The 24,240-nt window shown below is 49.6% G+C and overlaps 1 protein-coding gene across 1 annotated transcript; it reads right to left on the minus strand.

Annotated features, from left to right (window-relative positions):
• Positions 1-260: 260 nt before the first annotated feature.
• On the minus strand, positions 261-22,981 carry LOC134346888 (stress-associated endoplasmic reticulum protein 2). The gene is made up of 3 exons (XM_063048707.1): positions 22,842-22,981; positions 9,118-9,193; positions 261-3,723 (listed from the first exon to the last, which is right to left on the minus strand). The coding sequence occupies exons 1-3, from the start codon at positions 22,923-22,925 to the stop codon at positions 3,683-3,685; spliced, it is 201 nt and encodes a 66-aa protein (XP_062904777.1). The 5' UTR covers positions 22,926-22,981; the 3' UTR covers positions 261-3,682.
• Positions 22,982-24,240: the final 1,259 nt, after the last annotated feature.

A 24,240-nucleotide genomic window follows, 5' to 3' on the forward strand; every position in this document is an offset into this window, starting at 1 on the left:
GCCATAACTACTAAGTTTTATGCCTCATTCTTTACTTCCAAAGAAACTCTAGATCAAAAACAAAATCACCAGACCCAACACCACGGAACCCTTTCCTATCACTCCCCTCCCCTTCCCTTCTCCCCTCTGTTTCAGCCCGAAGCAGTGACAATTTGTTTCTCCCACTGATGCTGAGTTCTTCCAGGAGATTGCGCTGCTCTGGCTTCCAGCACCTGTAGGTCAATTTATCCCCATTGGCAGTTTATCAATCAAAAGCCACAATCATTTACAACAAGGCAAGTACATCCTTTATTGCTGATAAATACAAATGTTCCAGGATGGCAGAAGCATTGAGTACAAAATTCACCCTTTAGGGGTTGGGAACTCAAATGTAAAATTCAACCAAATGCCAGTAAAATGTAATTGTACTTAGATACAGCACAGTAACAGGCTCTTCTGGCCCAATGAGTCCGTGCCATACAACTACTCGTGACCAATCAAGGTACTAACCCGTACGTCTTTGGAATGTGGGAAGAAACTGGAGCACCTAGAAGAAACCGACATGGTCATGGGAGAATGTATCAGCTCCTTACAGACAACAGTGGGGATTGAACCTGGGTTGCCTGCGCTGTAAACAGTTACATTAACTGCTAGGCTACTGTGCCATCCCCAAATGACCACTGGGAGATGGATTGTCTGATTGGACAGAAGCTGGTCACTGACTGTACAATCAGGTGGAGGGCAGTGTTGGCACACACAACATCCCACCCCCACCCACCGTGCGTGTGCTGTGCTGGGAGTCAGTAGTACAGTGTTGCCACAGTTCCACTGAGACTCTGGTCTAACAAGCAGCAGAACAGGTTTGATCCAGTCCAGGCCCAGGCCAATTACCAGAGGAAACTTTCAAACCCTGGTCACTGGTTGTCATGACATCAAGGTACTTCTCAAGCTGGTGCAGGGGTTAAGTGAGATATGCCTACTCTCTGGTCCCTGTTCTTACCGAGCCACAGACCAGCCAGGGAGTGGAGGTCTGCGTTTCCATGGTGATCAGAGAAAGCCTGCAGCCAACCAGTTGGAAGTCAGGGGTACATGCCCAGATCACAGATCATCTCAGTCCATCACTCCCTGAACCTGTCAGAGTGGCTGTACTGTGGTGACAACAGGCAAAGACCTGTCCAGCCAGTGGTAACTCTGGGGAAAACAATAATTTGTCCATTTGATTGGAGTCCAAAGAGCTACAGGTTGCTGGGGTAAAGTAGAGATCAGCCCAGAATCTCTCTTTTAACAGATGGAGTGAGAATGCTTCATGATCTTCACAGCAGGAGGATCAACACCTCTCTGACCAGATTCCAGTGATGTTCCCCCCTACACAGGACAGCTGGCATGGGAAATGGCCAGCAAAACCACACCAGCGCAGGAAGGCACAGGGTAGGACAGGACTAGGGTGGTTCTACTCTGCATCAGAACTTGTACAAGTGTCGGAGGACCACCCACAGAAGGTCTGAAATGCCAATTAGTAGACCATTGCTTCTATGACAGATATTTACAGATTAAATTATCCATTCAACAACTTAATTATTTTCTTTTATAAAGATACTTGTGCTGAAATAACATTACAGGGATAGATATGGCACATTGGACAGAATGACCCAACACACAGTCCCAGGGTCAGACACAGAGTGAAGCTCCCTCCACACCGTCCCATCACACACTCCCGGGGTCAGACACAGAAGTGAAGCTCCCTCCACACTGTCCCATCACACACTCCCGGTGTCAGATACAGAGTGAAGCTCCCTCCACACCGTCCCATCACACACTCCTGGGGTCAGATACAGAATGAAACTCCCTCCACACTGTCCCATCACACACTCCCAGGATCAGACACAGAATGAAACTCCCTCCACACTGTCCCATCACACACTCCCGACATCCGATACAGAGTGAAGCTCCCTCGATACTGTCCCATCACACACTCCCGACATCCGATACAGAGTGAAGCTCCCTCGATACTGTCCCATCATACAGTCCCGACATCCGATACAGAGTGAAGCTCCCTCGATACTGTCCCATCATACAGTCCCGACATCAGATACAGAGTGAAGCTCCTTCCACACTGCCCCATTACACTATCCCAGGGTCAGACACAGAATGACCCTCCCTCCACACACCCCCCAGGAAAACACAGAGTGAATCTCCCTCCACACCATCCCATAACACAAACCAAGGGTCAGACACAGCGTGAAGCTCCCTCTACATTGTCCCATCACACACTCCCGGGGTCAGACACAGACTGAAGCTCCCTCTACATTGTCCCATCACACACTCCCAGGGTCAGACACAGACTGAAGCTCCCTCTACATTGTCCCATCACACACTCCCAGGGCAAGGACAACACAGATGATTTAAGGAGTTAAGCCACTTGCAATAATGGCCAAGAACCTACAGGGGAGCTGATTACAGTGCACAGTGGAGAGGTGTCCACTGGAGTTGGATGGAGCCATATGAACATGCAGGGATAAGGAAACCCTTATCCTGGTCAGTGGTCCTATGACAAAAATCTGCCGTGCTTGCGGCTGGGCTTATTAATCAGGTCAGTTGAAAAGATCAGGGATTGGTCCCTCGAGATCAGCTCCTGCCAAGTCCAATGTGAGTGTGAGGCAGAAGGAATGATGCACTGCACACCAGAGAACAGGAGACTGTATGAAGAGACCTGCAGTGACCCAGCACCTTACTAAACCTGTCAGTATCGTAGCCTGCCAGGATTTGACAGTCCCTGTAGGAAAGAGGTCCTCAGTAACCCAGTGCAAGCAGACTGCCATCTGCTCCATGATGCAGGCTCGGAAAGTGAAGGTCGGTCTACAGAATTACTAGAGTGTGAGGTTTACGTAACAAGTCAGTGTGCAGAACGATAGTGCATCTTGTTTCCACTTCTGTCTAAGTATAAGAATAAAACCTGCCAAACTATATCCCTCAAACAGGAGGAAGTGCATAAATAATTTACTTGGACTGGCAAGGCTTTTTAAAACCCAACAGAGGTGTTCCTGTTCCTTCAGAGTCAGCCCCACAACCCAGCAAATGGCAGAGGGCTGGGAGATGCTGACTGACTTGTGGTCACAGCAGGGAAATGCCCGGATCAGGCTCCAGCAAACAGAGACAAACACTGAGAAAAACCCAGGCTACCAGACAGCGAGCAGAACATAGGTGTTCGCAACCTGGGGTCATGGACCCCTCGGTTAATGGTAGGGGTCCATGGCATAACAAAGGTTAGGAATTCCTAAACTGAGGGTTAACATTGGCAAGGAACCTTGAGAGGGTGCACCCAGCACTGGTAAAGAACAAGCAGGGACATCCTTGTGTTTACAGGGACGAAGAAAAGTGATGAATTACACTGAGCATCAGCAAATGACTGGAATATGTATACTGCTCAGGTTGCCATTATTTTTGCCTTATTCTATAAGTTACTTATATATATATATATATATATATATATATGTGTATATATATATCTATATATATCACTGTCTACAATGTGCACCCGCCTTACTTATTACTGGGAAATACTGATGGTAGATTTGGATTTATATATAAGACTGTAAGTTTGTTGTTCAGTCCAGACAGAAGTCGATCAGGAATCAGAGAGTGAAGAGGAGAAACAGTCGGCAATAGGCGAATGGAAAATTGCTCCCACCAGCCGGATCATCCTTCAAGCTCCCATCCGGATACTCTGAATAATCTGGAAAATCGCTGCGGTGGAAGAAAAGAAGCAAAGATATTAGAATATATTGCTCCAACTCGACATGTTCCAGTTGGTCACACCCTTTACAACAGATATTCCTGACCAGGATCAGACAGCTCAGTCCACCTTGAACTGTACCCTTTCATTGGCAGTTACAGTTATGAGGGGCACATGTAGGGTGAATGTGTGCAGTCTTTTCTCCCAGTGTTGTGGAGTTGAAGCTTGATGTCTGCAAATCCAGAGTGTACTGGAGGCTAGAGATGTCCTGGGGTTAGAGAGTGTGTGTGGGAGGGTAGGAGGAAAGGGGTCTTGTCTTGCTGTTATTATTTTGTTGCTTGGCATTCTCTGTTTTGTTTTGTTCTGCCAAACACTGTGGGCATGCTACGTTGGTGCTAGAATGTGTGGTGACACTTGCAGGCTGCCCCCAGCACATCCTTAGTAGATTGTGTTGAGTGTAAAATGCAGTGATGCATTTCAATATATGTTTTGATGCATGTGTGGCAAAAAATTTGAATCATGAACAAAGAGCACAGGTTTCAGGTGAGAGGAGTGAGATTTAACAGGAATCTGAGGGACAACTATTCCACCCAAAGAGTGATCACTATGGAACAGGTTGCTACAGGAAAAGGTTAAACTAACTGACAATTTGGTAGTTAAACATACTTTGAGGATCTGGATACAGTTTAGAATATACTTTGGTTTATTGAGATTTTCTCTTTTAAGTCCCATTTTTTCTAAATTTTTTAAAAAACTTTCTATGACCCATCTAGTTTTTAAAGAATGGGTTAGATTGGGTATTAAATGCTTCCAGGATTTGTTTGTTGGAGGAAGTCTCTTCGTTTGAGCAATGGTCAGCTAAATACAGCTTATCAAAAACCCACTTTTTTCAATATCTACAAATTAGAGATCTGCGATCTCAAGTCCCGACAAGAACTTACTAGACAGAATTTCTAATTTGAAACCTTTTCATAATGGTTCAATATCCAATATTTATGGCATGTTGCTAGGAATGAGAAATGGTCCTTTAGACAAAATTAAGAATCTCTGGGAACAAGATTTACAGACATCAATTTCTGAGGAAACTTGGAATGAAAGTTTTAAATTGGTTAATATTTCATCGTTATGTGCCCGCCACTCTCTCTTAAAATTTAAAGTGGTCCATAGGGCCCACATGACTAAGGATAAGCCAGGCAGCATCTATAGGAAGAGGTACAGTCGACGTTTCAGGCCGAGACCCTCCGTCAGGACTAACTGAAAGAAGAGATAGTAAGAGATTTGAAAGGGGGAGGGGGAGATCCGAATGATAGGAGAAGACAGGAGGGGGAGGGATGGAGCCAAGAGCTGGACAGTTGACTGGCAAAAGGGATATGAGAGGATCATGGGACGGGAGGCCTAGGGAGAAGGAAAGCGGGGGGAGCCCAGAGGATGGGCGAGGAGTATAGTGAGAGGGACAGAGGGAGAAAAAAAGAGAGATATATATATAAATAAAAATAACAGATGGGGTACGAAGGGGAGGTGGGGCATTAGCGGAAGTTAGAGAAGTCAATGTTCATGCCATCGGGTTGGAGGATACCCAGACGGAATATAAGGTGTTGTTCCTCCAACTTGAGTGTGGCTTCATCTTTACAGTAGAGGAGGCCGTAGATAGCCATATCAGAATGGGAATGGAACATGGAATTAAAATGTGTGGCCACTGGGAGATCTTGCTTTCTCTGGCGGACAGAGCGTAGGTGTTCAGCGAAACGGTCTCCCAGCCTGCGTCGGGTCTACACCACCTCCCCTTTGTACCCCATCCATTATTTATTTATTTATTTCCCCCCTCTCTCTTTCTCCCTCTGTCCCTTTCACTATACTCCTCGCTCATCCTCTGGCACCCCCCCCCTTTTCGTTCTCCCTAGGCCTCCCGTCCCATGATCCTCTCATATCTCTTTTGTCCAGCTCTTGGCTCCATCCCTCCCCCTCCTGCCTTCTCCTACCATTTCAGATCTTCCCCTCCCCCTTTCAAACCTCTTACTAACTCTTCCTTCAGTTAGTCCTGACGAATGGTCTCGGCTGAAACGTTGACTATACCTCTTCCTATAGATGCTGCCTGGCCTGTTGCGTTCACCAGCAATTTTTATGTGTGTTGCTTGAAATTCCAGCATCTGCAGATTTCCTCGTGTTTAAGGATAAGCTATCTCGTTTTTATTCGGATATACCTCCCTATTGTGATAGATGTAACAATGGAGAAGCTTCACTAATTCAGATGTTTTGGACATGTCCGAGTCTTGAAAAATACTGGAAGGAAGTATTCCAAACTTTCTATGTACTTTTCAAAGTAAGTTTTAAGCCTGACCCTTTGATTGCCTTGTTCGGTATTGTTGGAGGAAAAGATATTATTATGGAGACATCTGATTTGCACATTTTGGCTTTTACTTCTCTTACAGCTAGGAGGGCAATGTTGTTTAAATGGAAGGATGTCGTTCTGCCTACTCACGCTCAATGGTTACGTGATGTTATGTCATACTTAAATTTAGAGAAGATCCGTTGTTCAATGTCTGAATTTAGCCAAGACTTTCTAACGTTGTGGGTACCATTTTTGAACTACTTTCAAAACCTTTGATTTGCTGTTAAAGTACAGATGTTGGCTAATAACATATTTCACCATATGATAAGGTTTTTTTTCCCTTTTTCTTTCTTTATCAAACAGCTTCGATCTTAGTAGTGGGCTTAGATTCTTTTTTTTTGTATAATAAATTATATTTCAATATTACAATTTAATTTAATTTACATGAATTTAGGGCAATGAGGTTGCAAGTGTGATTCAAATATAATGTATATGGTATTTTTTTTACCTATAGTATATATCTTCTTGTACTCTGTATTCTTCTATGTAGAAATTAATAAAAAATATTGAAAAAGGGAAGGAAAAGGTTGAGGCGGGTACATTAACAACATTCAAAGTGTACTTGGCCAGGAACGTGATGGGAAAAGTTTAGAACAGGATTTCCCAGCCTGGGGTTCACCATCCCCTTTGTTAATGGTCGGAGGGTTCAATTTCCATCCTTATCTGTAAGGAATTTGCCTGTTCTCCCCGTGACTACGTGGGTTTCCTCCGGGTGCTCCAGTTTCCTCCTACCTTCCGAAGACGTGGGGGTTCGGGATAGTGAGTTGTGGGGTTGCTATGTTGGTATCGGAAGGGGGCAATACTTGTGGCTGCCCTTAGCACATCCTCGGACTGTGTGGTCATTGATGCAAACATCACATTTCACTGTATGTTTTGATGTACATGTGACAAATAAAGCTATTCTTTATAAATGGGCCCGTCATCGGGAATCTTGGTTGGCACGGAGCAGTTGGGCCAAAGGACCTGTGACTCTGACTCTTAATCATCAGCAGCTGAAGATGCTGCTCCAACTCCAGCGGCCACTGCCCCCCGTCCCACCTCCACACCACACTGTTACCAATGACAAAACCAAAGACCTTTAAAGCAAACTGATACCCTGCACAAACTAGCTGACACTTGGAATGGGAATTCTGAGAATGACAGAGCCAGGGGTTCTGGAATGACAAGGGAACTTGGAAATCTCTCACAGAAATGGAAATATGTACAGGGATAGGTGTTCATGAGAATGATGCCAGGAATGAAAGGGTTAATGCATGAAGACCGTTTGATGGCTTGGGGCCTGCACTCGCTGGAGTATAGAAGAATGAGGAGGGAATCTCATTGAAACGAGTGAAAGGAATTATAAACCTGTTAGCCTGACATCAGTGGTTGGGAAGTTGTTGGAATCGATAGTTAGGAATGAGATTATAAAGTACCTGGAGGCACATGACAAGATAGGCCAAAGTCAGTATGATTTCCTGAAAGGAAAATCCTGCCTGACTAACCTACTGCAATTTTTGAGGAAATTATAAGCAGGGTAGGCAAAGAAGGTGCAGTGGACGTGATGTACTTGGATTTCCAGAAGGCCTTTGACAAGGTGCTGCACATGAGGCTGCTTAGCAAGATAATAGCCCATTACAGGGAAGTTACTAGCATGGGTGGAGCATTGGCTGATTGGCAGAAAACAGAGAGTGGGAATAAAGGGATCCTATTCTGGCTGGCTGCTGGTTACCAGTGGAGTTCCAAAGGGACTGGTGTTGGAACCACAGCTTTTTACGATTTATGTTAATGATTTGGACTATGGGATTAATGGATTTGTGGCTAAGTTTGCCAACGATACAAAGATAGGTGGAGGAACGGGTAGTGTTGAGGAAACAGAGAGGCTGCAGAGAGACAGATAGTTTAGGGGAATGGGTAAAGAAGTGGCAAATGAAATACAAAAATACAAAAGTGGGAAAGTGTATGGTCGAAGAAATAAACAGGCAGACTATTATTTAGATGGGGAGAGAATTCAAAATGCAGAGATGCAAAGGGACTTGGCAGTCCTTGTGCAGGATGCCCTAAAGATTAACCTCCAGGTTGAGTTGGTAGTGAAGGCGGCAAATGCAATGTTGGCATTCTTTTCCAGAGGTTGAGAATATAAGAGCAGAGATGTGATGTTGAGGCTCTATAAGGCACTCGTGAGACCACACTCGGAGTATTGTGTGCAGTTTTGGGCTCCTATTTTAGAAAGGGTATACTGAGATTGGAGAGGATTCAGAGAAGATTCACAAAAATGTTTCCAGGAATGAAAACATGAGGAAGGTCTGGCAGCTCTTGGGCTGTATTCCCTGGAGTTCAGGAGAATGAGGGGGATCTCATAGAAACATTCCGAATGTTAAAAGACCTGAACAGATTAGATATGGCAAAGTTATTTCCCATGGTAGGGGAGTCTAGGACAAGAGGGTACAACTTCAGGATAGAAGGATGTCCATTTAGAACAGAGATGCAGAGAAATTACTTTAGTCAGAGGGTGGTAAATCTGTGGAATTTGTGGCCATGAGTGGCTGTGGAGGCCAAGTCAAGGCAGAGATAGATAGGTTCTTGATTAGCTAGGGCATCAAAGGGTGTGGTAAAGGCAGGGGAGTGGGGATGACTGGAAGAATTGGATCAGCCACGATGGAATGGCAGAACAGACTCGACGGGCGGAATGGCCTATTTCTGCTCCTATATCTTATGCTATTAAACCTATCAAATAGTGAAAGGCCTAGACAGACCATAATCTCTCAATGGCAACTGGGGAAGCCCAACAACTCAAGATTCCTCTGATCTTATTAAAGTGAATCATTTTATTGAAACAAATCTGATAATGGAGTTTTTCTCCTCCAAAAGGGGATCAAGATGAATAACCGAGGAGGTAGAGGGGAGAGAACAGAGGAATGAGACTGATTGGAGAGCTCCCCCCACAAGCTCAATCGGCAGGCTGACCAGTCTGTGCATATCAGTCATAATGCATTCTTCACTGCCGACACCAAATAGGTAGAAGTGAGACACGCACCTGATCCACACACCACAAACACGAAGAGAGCCAACAACCAGGGAGCGACTGGGGCCTTCTCCTCCTGCAGGGGCCGCTGGAAAACCACACAGACTGTTAGTGTGGACACGGGCAGCCAGGCAACTCCTCCCACCCCACCAATGCCTATTGACTAAGTCCAGCCACCAAGTCCCACTGCACACCGACAGGGCCAGATTGCACCACTCAGACCCATCCTACACACTAACGTGACTGGGATCTCTGCCTCAAAATAAAGGGATGTTCCTTTAGAACAGAAATGTGGAGCAGTTTCTTTAGCCAGAGGGAGGTGAATCTGTGGAATTATTGCCACAGACAGCTGTGGAGTCATTGGGTGTACTTAAGGCAGAGATTGAATGGTTTGTGAATGGTAACAGGTGAAGGGTTACGGGGAGAATGGGGTGGAAAAAGAAATCAGGGATAATTGTATTGTGGAGCAGACTCGATGAGCTGAATGGCTTAATTCTGCTCCTGTACTTTGTGGCTTTATGGTTTTTATTGTCAAACCCTGCCCAGACATCTCACTGGCGCTATACCACATTAATTTTAATGTAACCATCGCTGGAAGAATCTCAGATGGAGACGAGAGGGCGTACAGGAGATAGATATAGAACTAGATGAGTGGTGTCACAACAACAACCTTGCGCTCGATGTCAGTAAGACCAAAAAGCTGAATGTGAACTTCAGGAAGGGAAAGACAAGAGAACACGAACCAATCCTCAGAAGGATCAGAAGTGGAGAGAGTGAGCAATTTCAAGTTCCTGGGTGTCAGTATCTCTGCTGATCTAACTTGGACCCAACATATCGATGCAGCAAGAAAGGCAAGACAGCAGCTATATTTCCTTTGGAGTTTGAGGAGATTTAATTTGTCAACTCAAACACACGTAAACTTCCACAGATATACCGTGGAGAGCATTCTGACTGGCTGCATCACCCTCTGGTATGGGATTTGCAGAGGAGGGGGGAGAGGCTACTGTATAGGATCGAAGTAAACTGGAGAGTTGTAAAATTAGTCAGTTCCATCAATGTACATGACATCTTCGAGGAGCAGTGATTCCATCACCCATATACTTATTGTAACTCAGTTATCTTCTCCATTATTATAAATTGCATTGAACTGCTGCTGCAAAGTTAACAAATTTCACAACATATACCAGTGATGCTAAACCTGATACTGAAGATAGTAGCAGGAAAACTGATCAAAACTTTGATTAAATAGTTTAAACTGTAAAGGGGGAGAGTGCCAGGATGCTTAGGGAAGAAATGCCAGGATAGAGACAGGTGAGGGGACAGACGAGGAGAACTTGGAAGCAGAGTCCTCTCAGGCTGTGAGTGTGAGAGGGTATCTCAGAGACGTGGGAGACAGAGGCTGTAGACAGGCCAGGTCTGTTGACATTAGAGTGTCAGATGGATGATGGGGATAGAGCACAGGTTTGGACAGCACAGCCGGATTTGAAGTGAATGATTTTTAGAAGCAGAACAAGGGAAGCAGGTCACAATAATTTACTGTCAAGGTACATACATGTTATCATGTACCACCTTGAGATTCATTTTCTTGCAGGCATTCAAAGAAAAATAAGAATTGAATTTATGAAAAACTATACGTAAACAAAGACTGACAAACAACCAATGTGCAAATAAAAAAGTACTGAGAACATGAGTTGTAGAGTCCTTGAAAGAGAGTCTGTAGGTTGTGAACTGAGATGAGTGAAGGCATCCTTGATGGATAGAGGGTAATAGCTGTTCCTAAACCTGGTGTGGGACCTGAGGTTGCTGTACCTCCTGTCTGTGAGGAGCAGAAAGAAGAGAGCATGGCCTGGAGGGCAGGGCTCTGTGATGCTTCCCTGTGACAGTGCCCTTTATCCTGTTACCCACCACTTTCTGCAGACTTTTCACGTCCTGGGCATTGGTGTTTCTGTGCATTAGGGTTGGTGTTGACAAGGGCACAGCAACAGACCGGTGAAGTGATGTGATTGCGGGGTGGGCAGAGCTGGAAAGGACAGTGAAGGAGCCGACTGTGCCTCTCGACACCATGGTTTATATACCCTAGTTCAATTTTGACAGGTGATAGAAGATGATTGGTACGGAAATGGTCCCCTGGAGATCATCCTCTCCATGTTACATGTTACACTGCACAGAGACTGGGCAACAGAGAACAGCTTCTAACATTAAGCAAAGTCCAATGGTTAGAAAACACAGAAATAAAGATCACTCAGAGGGTGGTGCGGGTGTGGATCAAGCTGTCAACGGCGAAGTGGTAGATGCGGGTTTGATTAAGCACTGAAGAGAAGTTTTGATAGGGATATGGATGGGAGAGGTATGGAGGTCTATGGTCCGGTTACAGGTCGATGGCTGCAGTGCCCTATTATTCTATAAAGCTAATTGGCAATTTTCATCACGTCAGGGCACCCCACAGAAATTCAAGCTAAAGACGGACATTTAGGGTGGGGGAGGGTGTGTGAGGGAAGGGGACAGACGAAGGAGGAGTCTGGCTGGGGGATAGCAGAGGAGTATGCTGACCCCACCTCCGGTACCTTGTCACAGGACACGGCTCGCTGACAGGCCAGCGATGGGTGTGGACGTACTTAAGTGTTTTCCCTGGTACAGCAGGCACAGGGAGCGCGGCAAGTTGGCCAAGAGGCAGAGGCTGGAAGGTGAGTGTTTTCTTTGTCCACCTCTCCCCACCACCACTCTGTGAGCGCCACTGCCTGTTCCCAATTCACTGCGGTGTACTACCACCATAAAGACCATGAGGCAGTAGCAGGATTAGGCCATTCGTCCCATCGAGTCTACTCTGCTATTCTATCATGGCTGATTTATTGTCACTCTCAACCCCATTCTCCTGGCTTCTCCCCCTTAACTTTTGACGGCCTGACTTGTCAAGAATCTAAGTGACCCTGTGCTCCAACCTGCTGGCCAACTTCTGAACATCTTAATACTCCCAACCCATGGGTTTCCACTGTCGGGTGTGTGACGATAAACCAAGTTATCAGAAGATTGATGCTGATGAGAGAGATAAGGGAGACAATGAAGAAACATTCAAAATGTTAATGAGAGAAGAAAGAGATTAACGGGAAAGAAACACATTTCAGATATTGACAGACTGATTGCTTTGAACCTGAATTCTTTGAAGTTTGATGGACAGGCGATACCCCAGCAGGGAGATAAAAAGAACAGGTTCGCTAAGGCACGACAGACACCACGAGATCACGAGACCCTGGAAGAGCGGTGTGACCCCACAAGTTGGTGGGAGTTTGGAGGTCTGTCGCGGGAACCGACCATAGATGCACAGGGTGAAAAAGTACGATCGGCGGAAACCTGGTGTGCGTGCCCGCCCTTGCCTGGGTGCCCGGTTCACCGCGGAAGAACGGTCGTATCCAGAACGGAGGGGTCACAGTTGGTGACCACAGAAGACATAAAAAACGGGTCCGCCCGAAAGCCAACGGCGAAGCGTCACTTGAGACTGATAATTTTACCCCTAGACTGCGATAGAGCTTGATTGATTCCTATTACCCTAGTTCTGTGTACATGTGTTTTATCACTGCTAATCTGTTGCATTTATATCCTTACGATTAAAGTACTGTGTTACTTATTTCTTTAATAAAACTTTATTAGTTTCTGTTAAACCAGACTCCAACTAAGTGGTCCATTTCTGCTGGTTTGGCAACCCAGTTACGGGGTACGTAACATAAGTGGGAGCTCGTCCAGGATTCTGAATGCCAAATTTGGGACTAGGTAAATTGATTGGGTTAAAATTCCCAAAAGAAAGAAAGGGCAAACAGCAGAAATGGAGATTGAGGAATTTCTAAAGGCGCCAACCTTGGAGGCATTAGAGGATGCCCGGAAATCAGAGTTGGCAACTGTTGCCAAACGGTTGAATCTTTTTAATGGGAAGTTGACAATGAGGAGAGCAGAGATGCACAGAGCTATCATAGAGCATTATGTATCTAAAGGTGTGTTTCCCCAAGGGGAGCTGGATGTGGTATCTATGGGCAAACCTGGTGGAGAAGCAGTACAGCTGCAGATTGAAAATTTGAGACTCGAGCACGAGTTCCGGGTAAAACAGCTGGAACGAGAAGAGAGGGACAGGCAGTTAGAACGAGAAGAGAAGCAGTTAGAACGACAAGAGAGAGAGGAACAGAGGGAAAGGGAATTTGAGCTGGAGAAGTTAAGGATGACGCTAGCACAGGGACCCATGCCGAACCAAGGTGGAGGGTTCAGGGCGACCCAGGAGGTTAGGCTGGTTCCCCCATTTGAGTTGATCGGTACTTTCTCCATTTTGAAAAAGTCGCTGCAAGTCAGGACTGGCTGAGGGATAAGTGGGCTGTTTTGCTTCAGGGCGTACTTAAAGGAAAAGCCCAGCAAGCTTACTCGGCCTTGTCCGCGGAAGATGCCCAGAGGTATGAGGTGGTGAAAGAGGCCATCCTCAGGATTTATGAGTTGGTCCCGGAGGCATACCGGCAGAGGTTCCGGAATGCGAGGAAGCAGTGGGGCCGCATGTATTTAGAGTTTACCCGTGAGTGCAGACATATTGTGAGCGTTGGTGCGCCTCGAAAGGGGTCAATGGGGATTATGACAGACTGCTACAGCTAATACTGATTGAGCAGTTTAAAGGTTGTGTCCCTGAAGGTATGAGGCCCTATCTTGATGAGAAAGAGGCAGAAACCTTAGCCGCAACTGCTAAGTTAGCAGATGAATACGCGTTAACGCGCAAAGCGAAGTTTACCCCGAGTAAAAGCTACCAGAAGGGTAGTCAAGAGGGCGGAGAGAGTCCGCCAGAAAAGTCAGAAACTAAGCCGGGGACTAGTGAGAAGGATAAGGAAGACCGGGAGCAGTTTGGTAGGAAGTCTTCTGGGGTCGTATGCTCTAATTGTGGGAAAGCCGGTCACTTTGCGTCCAGGTGCTTTGCCCCAAAGAAGGAAACAGGGAAAGGAAAAACGACGGTTCTGACTGGCTGTATTGAGCTGGCAAACAAACCGCTAGGGGAGAAGAGGTCTGATAGAGTTCAGGAAGGGCGCAAGAAGTTTATTTCGGCAGGATTGGTGTCAGTGAAAGAGGGGTCAAACCCAGTTCCAGTGCGGATCTGGAGAGAGACTGGAGCTTGTCAGTCACTGATCTTAGAGAGTGTGTTAGACTTTAGTTCAGAGACCCAGACTGGGGAGGTCAGTGTGATAAGAGGCATTGGGAAAGGGACGGAAGCAGTACCTTTGCACCAGATACACCTAAAAAGCGACTTGGTCTCCGGACCGGTCACAATCAGGGTGAGGCCTGAACTACCGATGAAAGACGTGGAGGTCTTACTCGGTAATGACCTCGCCGGCGGTGAGATGTACCCAGCAGTAGGATTGACAAGCCAGCCTGCCAGGATTGAGGCCTCGCCCATGGACTCACAGGTTTATCCCGTTTGCGCAGTGACTCGGGGCATGTCTAGAAAGTCTGCCGAAGTAAATATAGATTTGGTTGAGACGTTTTTACCAGCCTTGTATCAGAAGGGGTTAGAAAGTGAGGAGCAGCGTAGTGAAACGGAAATTAAGGTAGATTTATCATTAGCAAGGAAGGAATTTGTACAGGCACAGGAGCGAGACGAGGAGCTGATGGTTTTGACAGAGACAGCTTTCTCCGAAGCAGAATTAAAAAGGGAGCCAGTGGGCTATTATGTGGAGGAGGGAGTACTAAGGAAGAAATGGAGACCAAGTACTGTGCCCGCAGATGAGGAATGGGGGGGTGGTGCCAAAAATTTATGGGGATGAGATTCTTAACCTGACCCACAAGATACCCCTCGGTGGACATTTTGGGGGGAGGAAAACAGTCGGCGGAATCATGAAAGAGTTTTACTGGCAGCACAGGAGGAAGGATGCTATTGACTATTGTAGACGTGAGCCGACACAGCCTATTGATATGCTAACAGCTTGCCACGATAGGCGAACAAACTTAGTCGGTGTTATCACGAAAATTAATGAGGCTAGGGTGCCACCTGATAAGGGGAAAACCCATTTTGAAAAGATAAGTATGGTGCTGACCCAGATGGGAGAAGTCTATTGTTTTGGCCAGTTTGCTGATAAAGTCTCTCCCTTAATCCCCGAACAAAGCGACCCGCTAAGAGAGCTAATTAAACAGCACGCACACGTATGTCCAGATGTCCCGAGGCGATGCAAAGAGCCAGGACAAGGTGTTGTTGTCACATCAAGTCAGCCTAGTGAGCAATACCCCTATAGGATGATTAATTCAGTGACAAAAAGGCTAAAGAACGCAGAAGCGTATATTGGCGATGTAGTGGTCTGGAGTGACACATGGGAGGAGCACATTGTGGCACTGTTTAAACGGCTGTTTGAAGCCAGCCTGACAGTGAACCTCGCAAAAAGTGAATTCGGCAACGTGAAGGTCACTTATATAGGATTTGTGGTAGGACAGGGGCAGCTGGCTCCGATGAAAGCTAAGGTGCGGGCTATCTCTGAAGTCCCCACCCCGACAGACAAGAGAGCCCTGAGAAGGTTCTTGGAGATGGTGAGGTACTATCGCAAGTTTTGCAAAAAAAAAACTTTGCGGATATTACCCACCCTCTTACTAAGCCCTTGCCAAAGAATGCTAAGTTGGTGTGGGACGACCTTAGTTATCTGTGTCCGGGACGAAAACCACTGAGAAGTTACACTGATCACAACTCATTCGTGTTTTTGGCCACTATGAAGTTTGCTAAGTTGGAGCCTGGTCTTAGAGGATTATTAAAATGACACATATAAAAGGAACAGAAAATGTGATTGCTGACTGCCTGTCAAGGTGTTGACAACTTAAAGTTCTCTGTATTAGCCAAATAGCTGATGAACATGTATATTTGTGTGTATCTAATAATGTATTCATGCTTATAATTTTTACCCCGGTAAAAATCCTTTGAAGGATAGGGGTGTGACAAAAGACCAAGTTATCAGAAGATTGATGCCGATGAGAGAGATAAGAGAGACAATGGGGAAACATTCAGAATTGTTAATGGGAGACGAGAGAGATTAACGAAAAGAGACACAGTTCCGAGTATTGTCAGAGACTGGTTGCTTTGAACCTGAACTGTTTGAAGTTTGACGGACAGGTGATACCCCAGCGGGGGGGTAAAAGGAACAGGTTCGCTAAGGCAACAGACACCACGACACCACGAGATAATGAGACCCTGGAAGCAGTGCGCCCCCACAAGTTGGTGAGAGTTTGGAGGTCTGGTTGCAGGACCGACCATAGACGCACAGGGTGAAAAGGTACGATTGGCGGGAACCTGGTGTGTGTGTCCGCCCTTGCCTGGGTGCCGGATTCACCGTGGAAGAATGGTCGTATCTGGAACGGAGGGGTCACAGTCGGTGACCACAGAAGACATAAAAAAAGGGCCCGCCCGAAAGCCAACTGTGAAGAACATCAAAGGTCTGCTGAATCAGATTTGCATATCTCTCTCTCTCTCCCCAACAGCACAACAACGATTACTGCGAACTGTACTAAGCTGAACTGAACTCTGCGTCACTTGAGACTGATCATTTTACCCCTAGACTGCGATAGAGCTTGGTTGATTCCTATTACCCTAGTTCTGCGTACATGTGTGTTTTATCATTGCTAAACTGTTGCATTTATATCCTTACGATTAGAGTACTGTGTTACTTATTTCTTTAATAAAACTTCAGTAGTTTCTGTTAAACCAGACTCCAACTAAGTGGTCCATTTCTGCTGGTTTGGCAACCCAGTTATGGGGTACGTAACAGGTGGTATCCTCAAAGACCCACCCAGAAAGGGCAGCATTAACCACCTAACCCTGTTAGGGAGGTTTCATGCAATCATAGAAAAGTTCAGCACAGAAACAACCCCTTCAGATCATCCAGTCTGTGCCAAACCAGTACCTACTCCCATCGACTCGCACCCAGATCATATCCTCCCTAACCCTACCATCCATGTGCCTATCCACAGTTCTCTTAAACATCGCATGCACCACCTGTGTTTGCAGCTCGCTCCACACTCTCAAGATCCACTCCATCACCCACCCCCTTTCCCCTCCGCCATCACTCTCCCGACACCCTCCATCACTCCCCAGCACCATATCCACCCGCCCCTCCACCAAACACTCCTTTCCCATCTGTCATTCTACAGCCGCCTTTCCCCTCCGCATCACCACCCCCATTCCCATCACTCTCCAGCACTACCCCCTCTTCCCCGTGTCGCTCTTCAGCCAGCCATCCTTCCCCCTACCCATTACTCTATAACACCAAACCCCCACTCCTCGCCAGCATCCCCTTTCCCCTTATTTTGCAACATACCCCTCTTGCCCACAACTGCCACTCACCAGCGCCCCCTTACCTATCCTATACACTACTCTACAGAAAACCCCCTTCCCACTCCTGTCACACTCCAGCAACCCAACCATTGCCCCTCCATCACTCTCCAGCCTCACACCTTTCCCCCGCTGTCACTCTCCAGTGATCCCCTATTTTCCATCCCATCAACCCCCTTCCCTCTGTCACCCTCCACCTTACCCCTCTGTTCTTATCTGGCACGCTCAACTCCCTCATCTTTCCGTCATTATCGGGCATCCCCCCTGTACCCCTCCCCCTTCCCGTCCCCGTCACTAACTGGCACTCCCCTTGCCCTCCCAAGAAATCCCCCTTCACTCGCCATCACCACCCTCACACTCCGTCACCACCCCCTTCACTCTCCGTCATAACCCCCTTCACTCTCCCACAGCCCCCTTCACTCTCCCACAAACCCTTTCACTCTCCCTCACACACCCCGTCAATCTCCCTCACACACCCCCTCACTCTCCCCCACAGCCCCTTCACATCACTTCACTCTCCCACACACACAACTTCACTCTACCCCACACCCCCTTCACATCACTTCACTCTCCCACACACACACCTTCACTCTCCCCCACACCCCCTTCACTCTCCCTCACACCCTTCACTCTCCCCCACACCCCTTCACTCTCCCTCACACCCCCTTCACTCTCCCCCACACCCCCCTTCACTCTCCCCCACACCCCCCTTCACTCTCCCCCACACCCCCTTCACTCTCCCCCACACCCCTTCACTCTCTACCACACCCCCCTTCACTCTCTCCCACACCCCCCTTCACTCTCTCCCACACCCCCCTTCACTCTCTCCCACAGCCTTCACTCTCCCACAAACCCTTTCTCTCTCCCTCACACCCCCTTCACATCACTTCACTCTCCCCCACACCCTTCACTCTCCCTCACACCCCTTCACTCTCCCCCACACCCCCCTTACTCTCCCCCACACCCCCCTTCACTCTCTCCCACAGCCTTCACTCTCCCACAAACCCTTTCACTCTCCCTCACCCCCCCGTCAATCTCCCTCACACACCCCCTCACTCTCCCCCACACCCCCTTCACTCTTCCTCACACACCCCCTCACTCTCCCCCACACACCCCCCTTCACTCTCCCCCACACACCCCTTCACTCTCCCCCACACCCACCTTCACCCTCCCTCACACCCACCTTCACTCTCCCCCACACCCCCCTTCACTCTCCCTCACACCCCCTTCATTCTCCCCCACACCCCCCTTCACTCTCCCCCACACCCCCCTTCACTCTCCCTCACACCCACCTTCACTCTCCCTCACACCCCCTTCACTCTCCCCCACACACCCCTTCACTCTCCCCCACACCCACCTTCACTCTCCCTCACACCCCCTTCACTCTCCCCCACACCCCCTTCACTCTCCCCCACACCCCCCTTCACTCTCTCCCACACCCCCCTTCACTCTCTCCCACAGCCTTCACTCTCCCACAAACCCTTTCACTCTCCCTCACCCCCCCGTCAATCTCCCTCACACACCCCCTCACTCTCCCCCACACCCCTTTCACTCTCCCTCACACACCCCCTCACTCTCCCCCACACACCCCCCTTCACTCTCCCCCACACACCCCTTCACTCTCCCTCACACCCCCTTCACTCTCCCTCACCCCCACCTTCACTCTCCCTCACACCCCCTTCACTCTCCCCCACACCCCCCTTCACTCTCCCCCACACCCCCTTCACTCTCCCTCACACCGTCTTCACTCTCCCTCACACCCACTTCACTCTCCCCCACACACCCCTTCACTCTCCCCCACACCCACCTTCACTCTCCCCCACACCCCCTTCACTCTCCCCGACACCCCCCTTCACTCTCTCCCACACCCCCTTCACTCTTCCTCACACCCCCTTCACTCTCCCCCACACACCCCTTCACTCTCCCCCACACACCCCCTCACTCTCCCCCACACACCCCCCTTCACTCTCCCCCACACACCCCTTCACTCTCCCCCACACACCCCTTCACTCTCCCCCACACCCACCTTCACTCTCCCTCACACCCCTTCACTCTCCCCCACACCCCCTTCACTCTCCCTCACACCCCCTTCATTCTCCCCCACACCCCCCTTCACTCTCCCCCACACCCCCCTTCACTCTCCCTCACACCCACCTTCACTCTCCCTCACACCCCCTTCACTCTCCCCCACACACCCCTTCACTCTCCCCCACACCCACCTTCACTCTCCCTCACACCCCCTTCACTCTCCCCCACACCCCCTTCACTCTCCCCGACACCCCCCTTCACTCTCTCCCACACCCCCCTTCACTCTCTCCCACAGCCTTCACTCTCCCACAAACCCTTTCACTCTCCCTCACCCCCCCGTCAATCTCCCTCACACACCCCCTCACTCTCCCCCACACCCCCTTCACTCTCCCTCACACACCCCCTCACTCTCCCCCACACACCCCCTCACTCTCCCCCACACACCCCCCTTCACTCTCCCCCACACACCCCTTCACTCTCCCCCACACCCCCTTCACTCTCCCTCACACCCACCTTCACTCTCCCTCACACCCCCTTCACTCTCCCCCACACACCCCTTCACTCTCCCCCACACCCACCTTCACTCTCCCTCACACCCCCTTCACTCTCCCCCACACCCCCTTCACTCTCCCCGACACCCCCCTTCACTCTCTCCCACACCCCCCTTCACTCTCTCCCACAGCCTTCACTCTCCCACAAACCCTTTCACTCTCCCTCACCCCCCGTCAATCTCCCTCACACACCCCCTCACTCTCCCTCACACCCCCTTCACTCTCCCCCACACACCCCTTCACTCTCCCCCACACCCACCTTCACTCTCCCTCACACCCCCTTCACTCTCCCCCACACCCCCCTTCACTCTCCCTCACACCCCCATTCACTCTCCCCCACACCCCCTTTCACTCTCCCCCACACCCCCCTTTACTCTCCCCCACACCCCCTCTTCACTCTCCCCCACACCCCCTCTTCACTCTCCCCCACACCCCCCTTCACTCTCCCCCACACCCCCTCACTCTCCCCCACACCCCTTCACTCTCCCTCACACCCCCTTCACTCTCCCCCACACCCCTTCACTCTCCCTCACACCCCCTTCACTCTCCCCCACACCCCTTCACTCTCCCACACCCCCCTTCACTCTCCCCCACACCCCCTTCACTCTCCCCCACACCCCCCTTCACTCTCCCCCACACCCCCTTCACTCTCCCCCACACCCCCCTTCACTCTCCCCCACACCCCTTCACTCTCTCCCACACCCACCTTCACTCTCTCCCACACCCCCTCACTCTCCCTCACACCCCCCTTCACTCTCCCTCACACCCCCTTCACTCTCTCCCACACCCCCCTTCACTCTCTCCCACAGCCTTCACTCTCCCACAAACCCTTTCTCTCTCCCTCACACCCCCTTCACATCACTTCACTCTCCCCCACACCCTTCACTCTCCCTCACACCCCTTCACTCTCCCCCACAACCCCCTTACTCTCCCCCACAACCCCCTTCACTCTCTCCCACAGCCTTCACTCTCCCACAAACCCTTTCACTCTCCCTCACCCCCCCGTCAATCTCCCTCACACACCCCCTCACTCTCCCCCACACCCCCTTCACTCTCCCTCACACACCCCCTCACTCTCCCCCACAACCCCCTTCACTCTCTCCCACAGCCTTCACTCTCCCACAAACCCTTTCACTCTCCCTCACCCCCCCGTCAATCTCCCTCACACACCCCCTCACTCTCCCCCACACCCCCTTCACTCTCCCTCACACACCCCCTCACTCTCCCCCACACACCCTTCACTCTCCCTCACACCCCCTCACTCTCCCTCACACCCCCTTCACTCTCCCCCACACCCACCTTCACTCTCCCCCACACCCACCTTCACTCTCCCCCACACCCACCTTCACTCTCCCCCACACCCACCTTCACTCTCCCCCACACCCACCTTCACTCTCCCCCACACCCACCTTCACTCTCTCCCACACCCCCTTCACTCTCCCCCACACCCCCTCACTCTCCCTCACACCCCCTTCACTCTCCCTCACACCCCCTTCACTCTCCCCCACACCCTCCTTCACTCTCCCCCACACCCTCCTTCACTCTCCCTCACACCCCCTTCACTCTCCCTCACACCCCCTTCACTCTCCCCCACACCCCCCTTCACTCTCCCTCACACCCCCTTCACTCTCCCTCACACCCCCTTCACTCTCCCTCACACCCCCTTCACTCTCCCCCACACCCCCTTCACTCTCCCTCACACCCCCTTCACTCTCCCACACCCCCCTTCACTCTCCCACACCCCCTTCACTCTCCCTCACACCCCCCTTCACTCTCCCTCACACCCCCTTCACTCTCCCTCACACCCCCCTTCACTCTCCCTCACACCCCCCTTCACTCTCCCTCACACCCCCCCTTCACTCTCTCCCTCACACCCCCCCTTCACTCTCCCTCACACCCCCTTCACTCTCCCACACCCCCCTTCACTCTCCCTCACACCCCCTTCACTCTCCCCCACACCCCCTTCACTCTCCCCCACACCCCCTTCACTCTCCCACACCCCCCTTCACTCTCCCACACCCTTCACTCTCCCTCACACCCCCTTCACTCTCCCTCACACCCCCCCTTCACTCTCCCTCACACCCCCCCTTCACTCTCTCCCACAGCCTTCACTCTCCCACAAACCCTTTCATTCTCCCTCACCCCCCCGTCAATCTCCCTCACACCCCCCCTTCACTCTCTCCCACAGCCTTCACTCTCCCACAAACCCTTTCATTCTCCCTCACCCCCCCGTCAATCTCCCTCACACACCCTTCACTCTCCCCCACACCCCCTTCACTCTCCCTCACACACCCTTCACTCTCCCCCACACCCCCTTCACTCTCCCACACCCCCCTTCACTCTCCCACACCCCCCTTCACTCTCCCTCACACCCCCCTTCACTCTCGCTCACACCCCCCTTCACTCTCCCTCACACCCCCCTTCACTCTCCCTCACACCCCCCTTCACTCTCCCTCACACCCCCTTCACTCTCCCTCACACCCCCCTTCACTCTCCCTCACACCCCCCTTCACTCTCCCTCACACCCCCCTTCACTCTCCCCGTCATTAACCTCCCGTCGGGCTCCTCTCACACCCGCGTTGAGCTGGCATTACATGACCCGCCCCCTTACAAATAATTGGCCGTGATAAGACAAAAAGGAGGAGCTTTACTGTATTGACTTTAGCGGTCACCAATCAAAACCTTGGGCCCACGAAAGTCAATCAGCTGGCAACGTCATGACGTAATCCGGAGGGCACGCAAACTGCCAGACAGCCACGTAAACAGAGTAGAATTGGGCACCGGTACACCGGGAGTTGAGGGGCGACGGCAGCCCGGGGTCGGTGTGTACTCACAGTGCTTCGCGCCACGTTGCCGCGCTGGGTGATGTTTTTACTGTGCTTCTCGTTGGCCATACGGATCCGCTGCTTCGCCACCATGGTCTCACAAGCGTCACTCGACTGCCAGGGAGGCGGCGACAGGAACCGGAACACCCGCCAGGGACCGGCCCTCAAGCATAAGCCCAACCCTCCTTATTTGAATAGGTTGTTCCTCGGCAACCACATTTGGCACCTCCCCGCGTCCCTAAGCAGCCAATGGTGGAATATGCTGTCAGTCATAATTTCACTCCCGCCTCCAAAGCCCGGGTGATCTCATTGGTTCAGATGAGCGCGTGCATTCCTATAGCTCCTCTCTCATCCGCTTCAGTACTGTACGTCCTATCTCTGAAACAGAGCGTCTGCCCTGCCAGAGACTAACTAATTCTAGGCTTAAGGTGGGTGGGGGGAAATTGTCCACGTGAAGTTATAATTTGTTCAAATTCCTTTTCAGTTTTGATGAGTCAGGTCATTCTCGTTGTAGATTGGATTGACTGTTGGAAGTTCATCAAACATTATTTCATCTACAAGGTATTGGTTTACACGTCCCTTCTTATGGTCCCTGCACGTAGAGGCGTTGAGAGGAATGAGCGGGTTGATTGTTTAGCTACAAAAGCTGTTAAAAGTACATCTGTGGATATAGACCTTGCACTGAGCAAATCAGAAGCCAAGAGGTTGGTAGGGTTAAGAATTAGGATTATGGCAAGACTTGTGGGGTAATGGGAATAAGGAGAGACACCTTTACATAATACATAAAACTGTTAGGTATATGGGAGGAGGAGATAAAACAAGAAGGGGAGGAATTATTTTGACACGATTTAGGATTGGGCATACTCTGCTTAATTATTCCTTATATCTTGTTGGAAACATTATTCTGGGTTGTGTGGGTTTTGTCAAATACTATTTCAAAGCATATAACGTTGAAAGAAATCAAATGCAGGCTTCATTGCAATCTTTGGGGGTGGATAGTTTACATTTTAAAGCTTTGTTAAGTTATGGGAGTGACTTTAATCCACAGTATCATCTTTCATTACTTACAATCTATGGAGATTTGAAAGAGAAGTGGTGAGGGGTTTCCCCCAGTTCCCTACACCACTCTCCCGTCCAGTTAGTAGCAGTAATGCACATTTAAATTGGACTGCCAACTGCCGTTAAAAAATCGTGTATAGCTAACTCTAGCCACATTCAAAGGGTACAGGAACATTGTTTTGTCATAGTCATGGTCATACTTTATTGATCCCGGTGGAAATTGGTTTTCATTACAGTTGCACCATAAATAATTAAATGATAATAAAACCATATATAGTTAAATAGTAATATGTAAATTATGCCAGTAAATTATGAAATAAATCCAGGACCAGCCTATTGACTCAGGGTG

Source organism: Mobula hypostoma, chromosome 5 (assembly GCF_963921235.1).
Source record: "Mobula hypostoma chromosome 5, sMobHyp1.1, whole genome shotgun sequence".
Lineage (NCBI taxonomy): Eukaryota > Metazoa > Chordata > Chondrichthyes > Myliobatiformes > Myliobatidae > Mobula > Mobula hypostoma.

What these genes read in the sequence shown, in the direction of transcription:
- LOC134346888 (XM_063048707.1), bottom strand. Translation starts at nt 22,925, where the DNA reads ATGGTGGCGAAGCAGCGGATCCGTATGGCCAACGAGAAGCACAGTAAA. An exon ending in GCAACGTGGCGCGAAGCACT is followed by an intron (nt 9,194 to 22,841) that starts GTGAGTACACAC and finishes GTGGTTTTCCAG; the next exon opens with CGGCCCCTGCAGGAGGAGAA. An exon ending in GTTTGTGGTGTGTGGATCAG is followed by an intron (nt 3,724 to 9,117) that starts GTGCGTGTCTCA and finishes CTTCCACCGCAG; the next exon opens with CGATTTTCCAGATTATTCAG.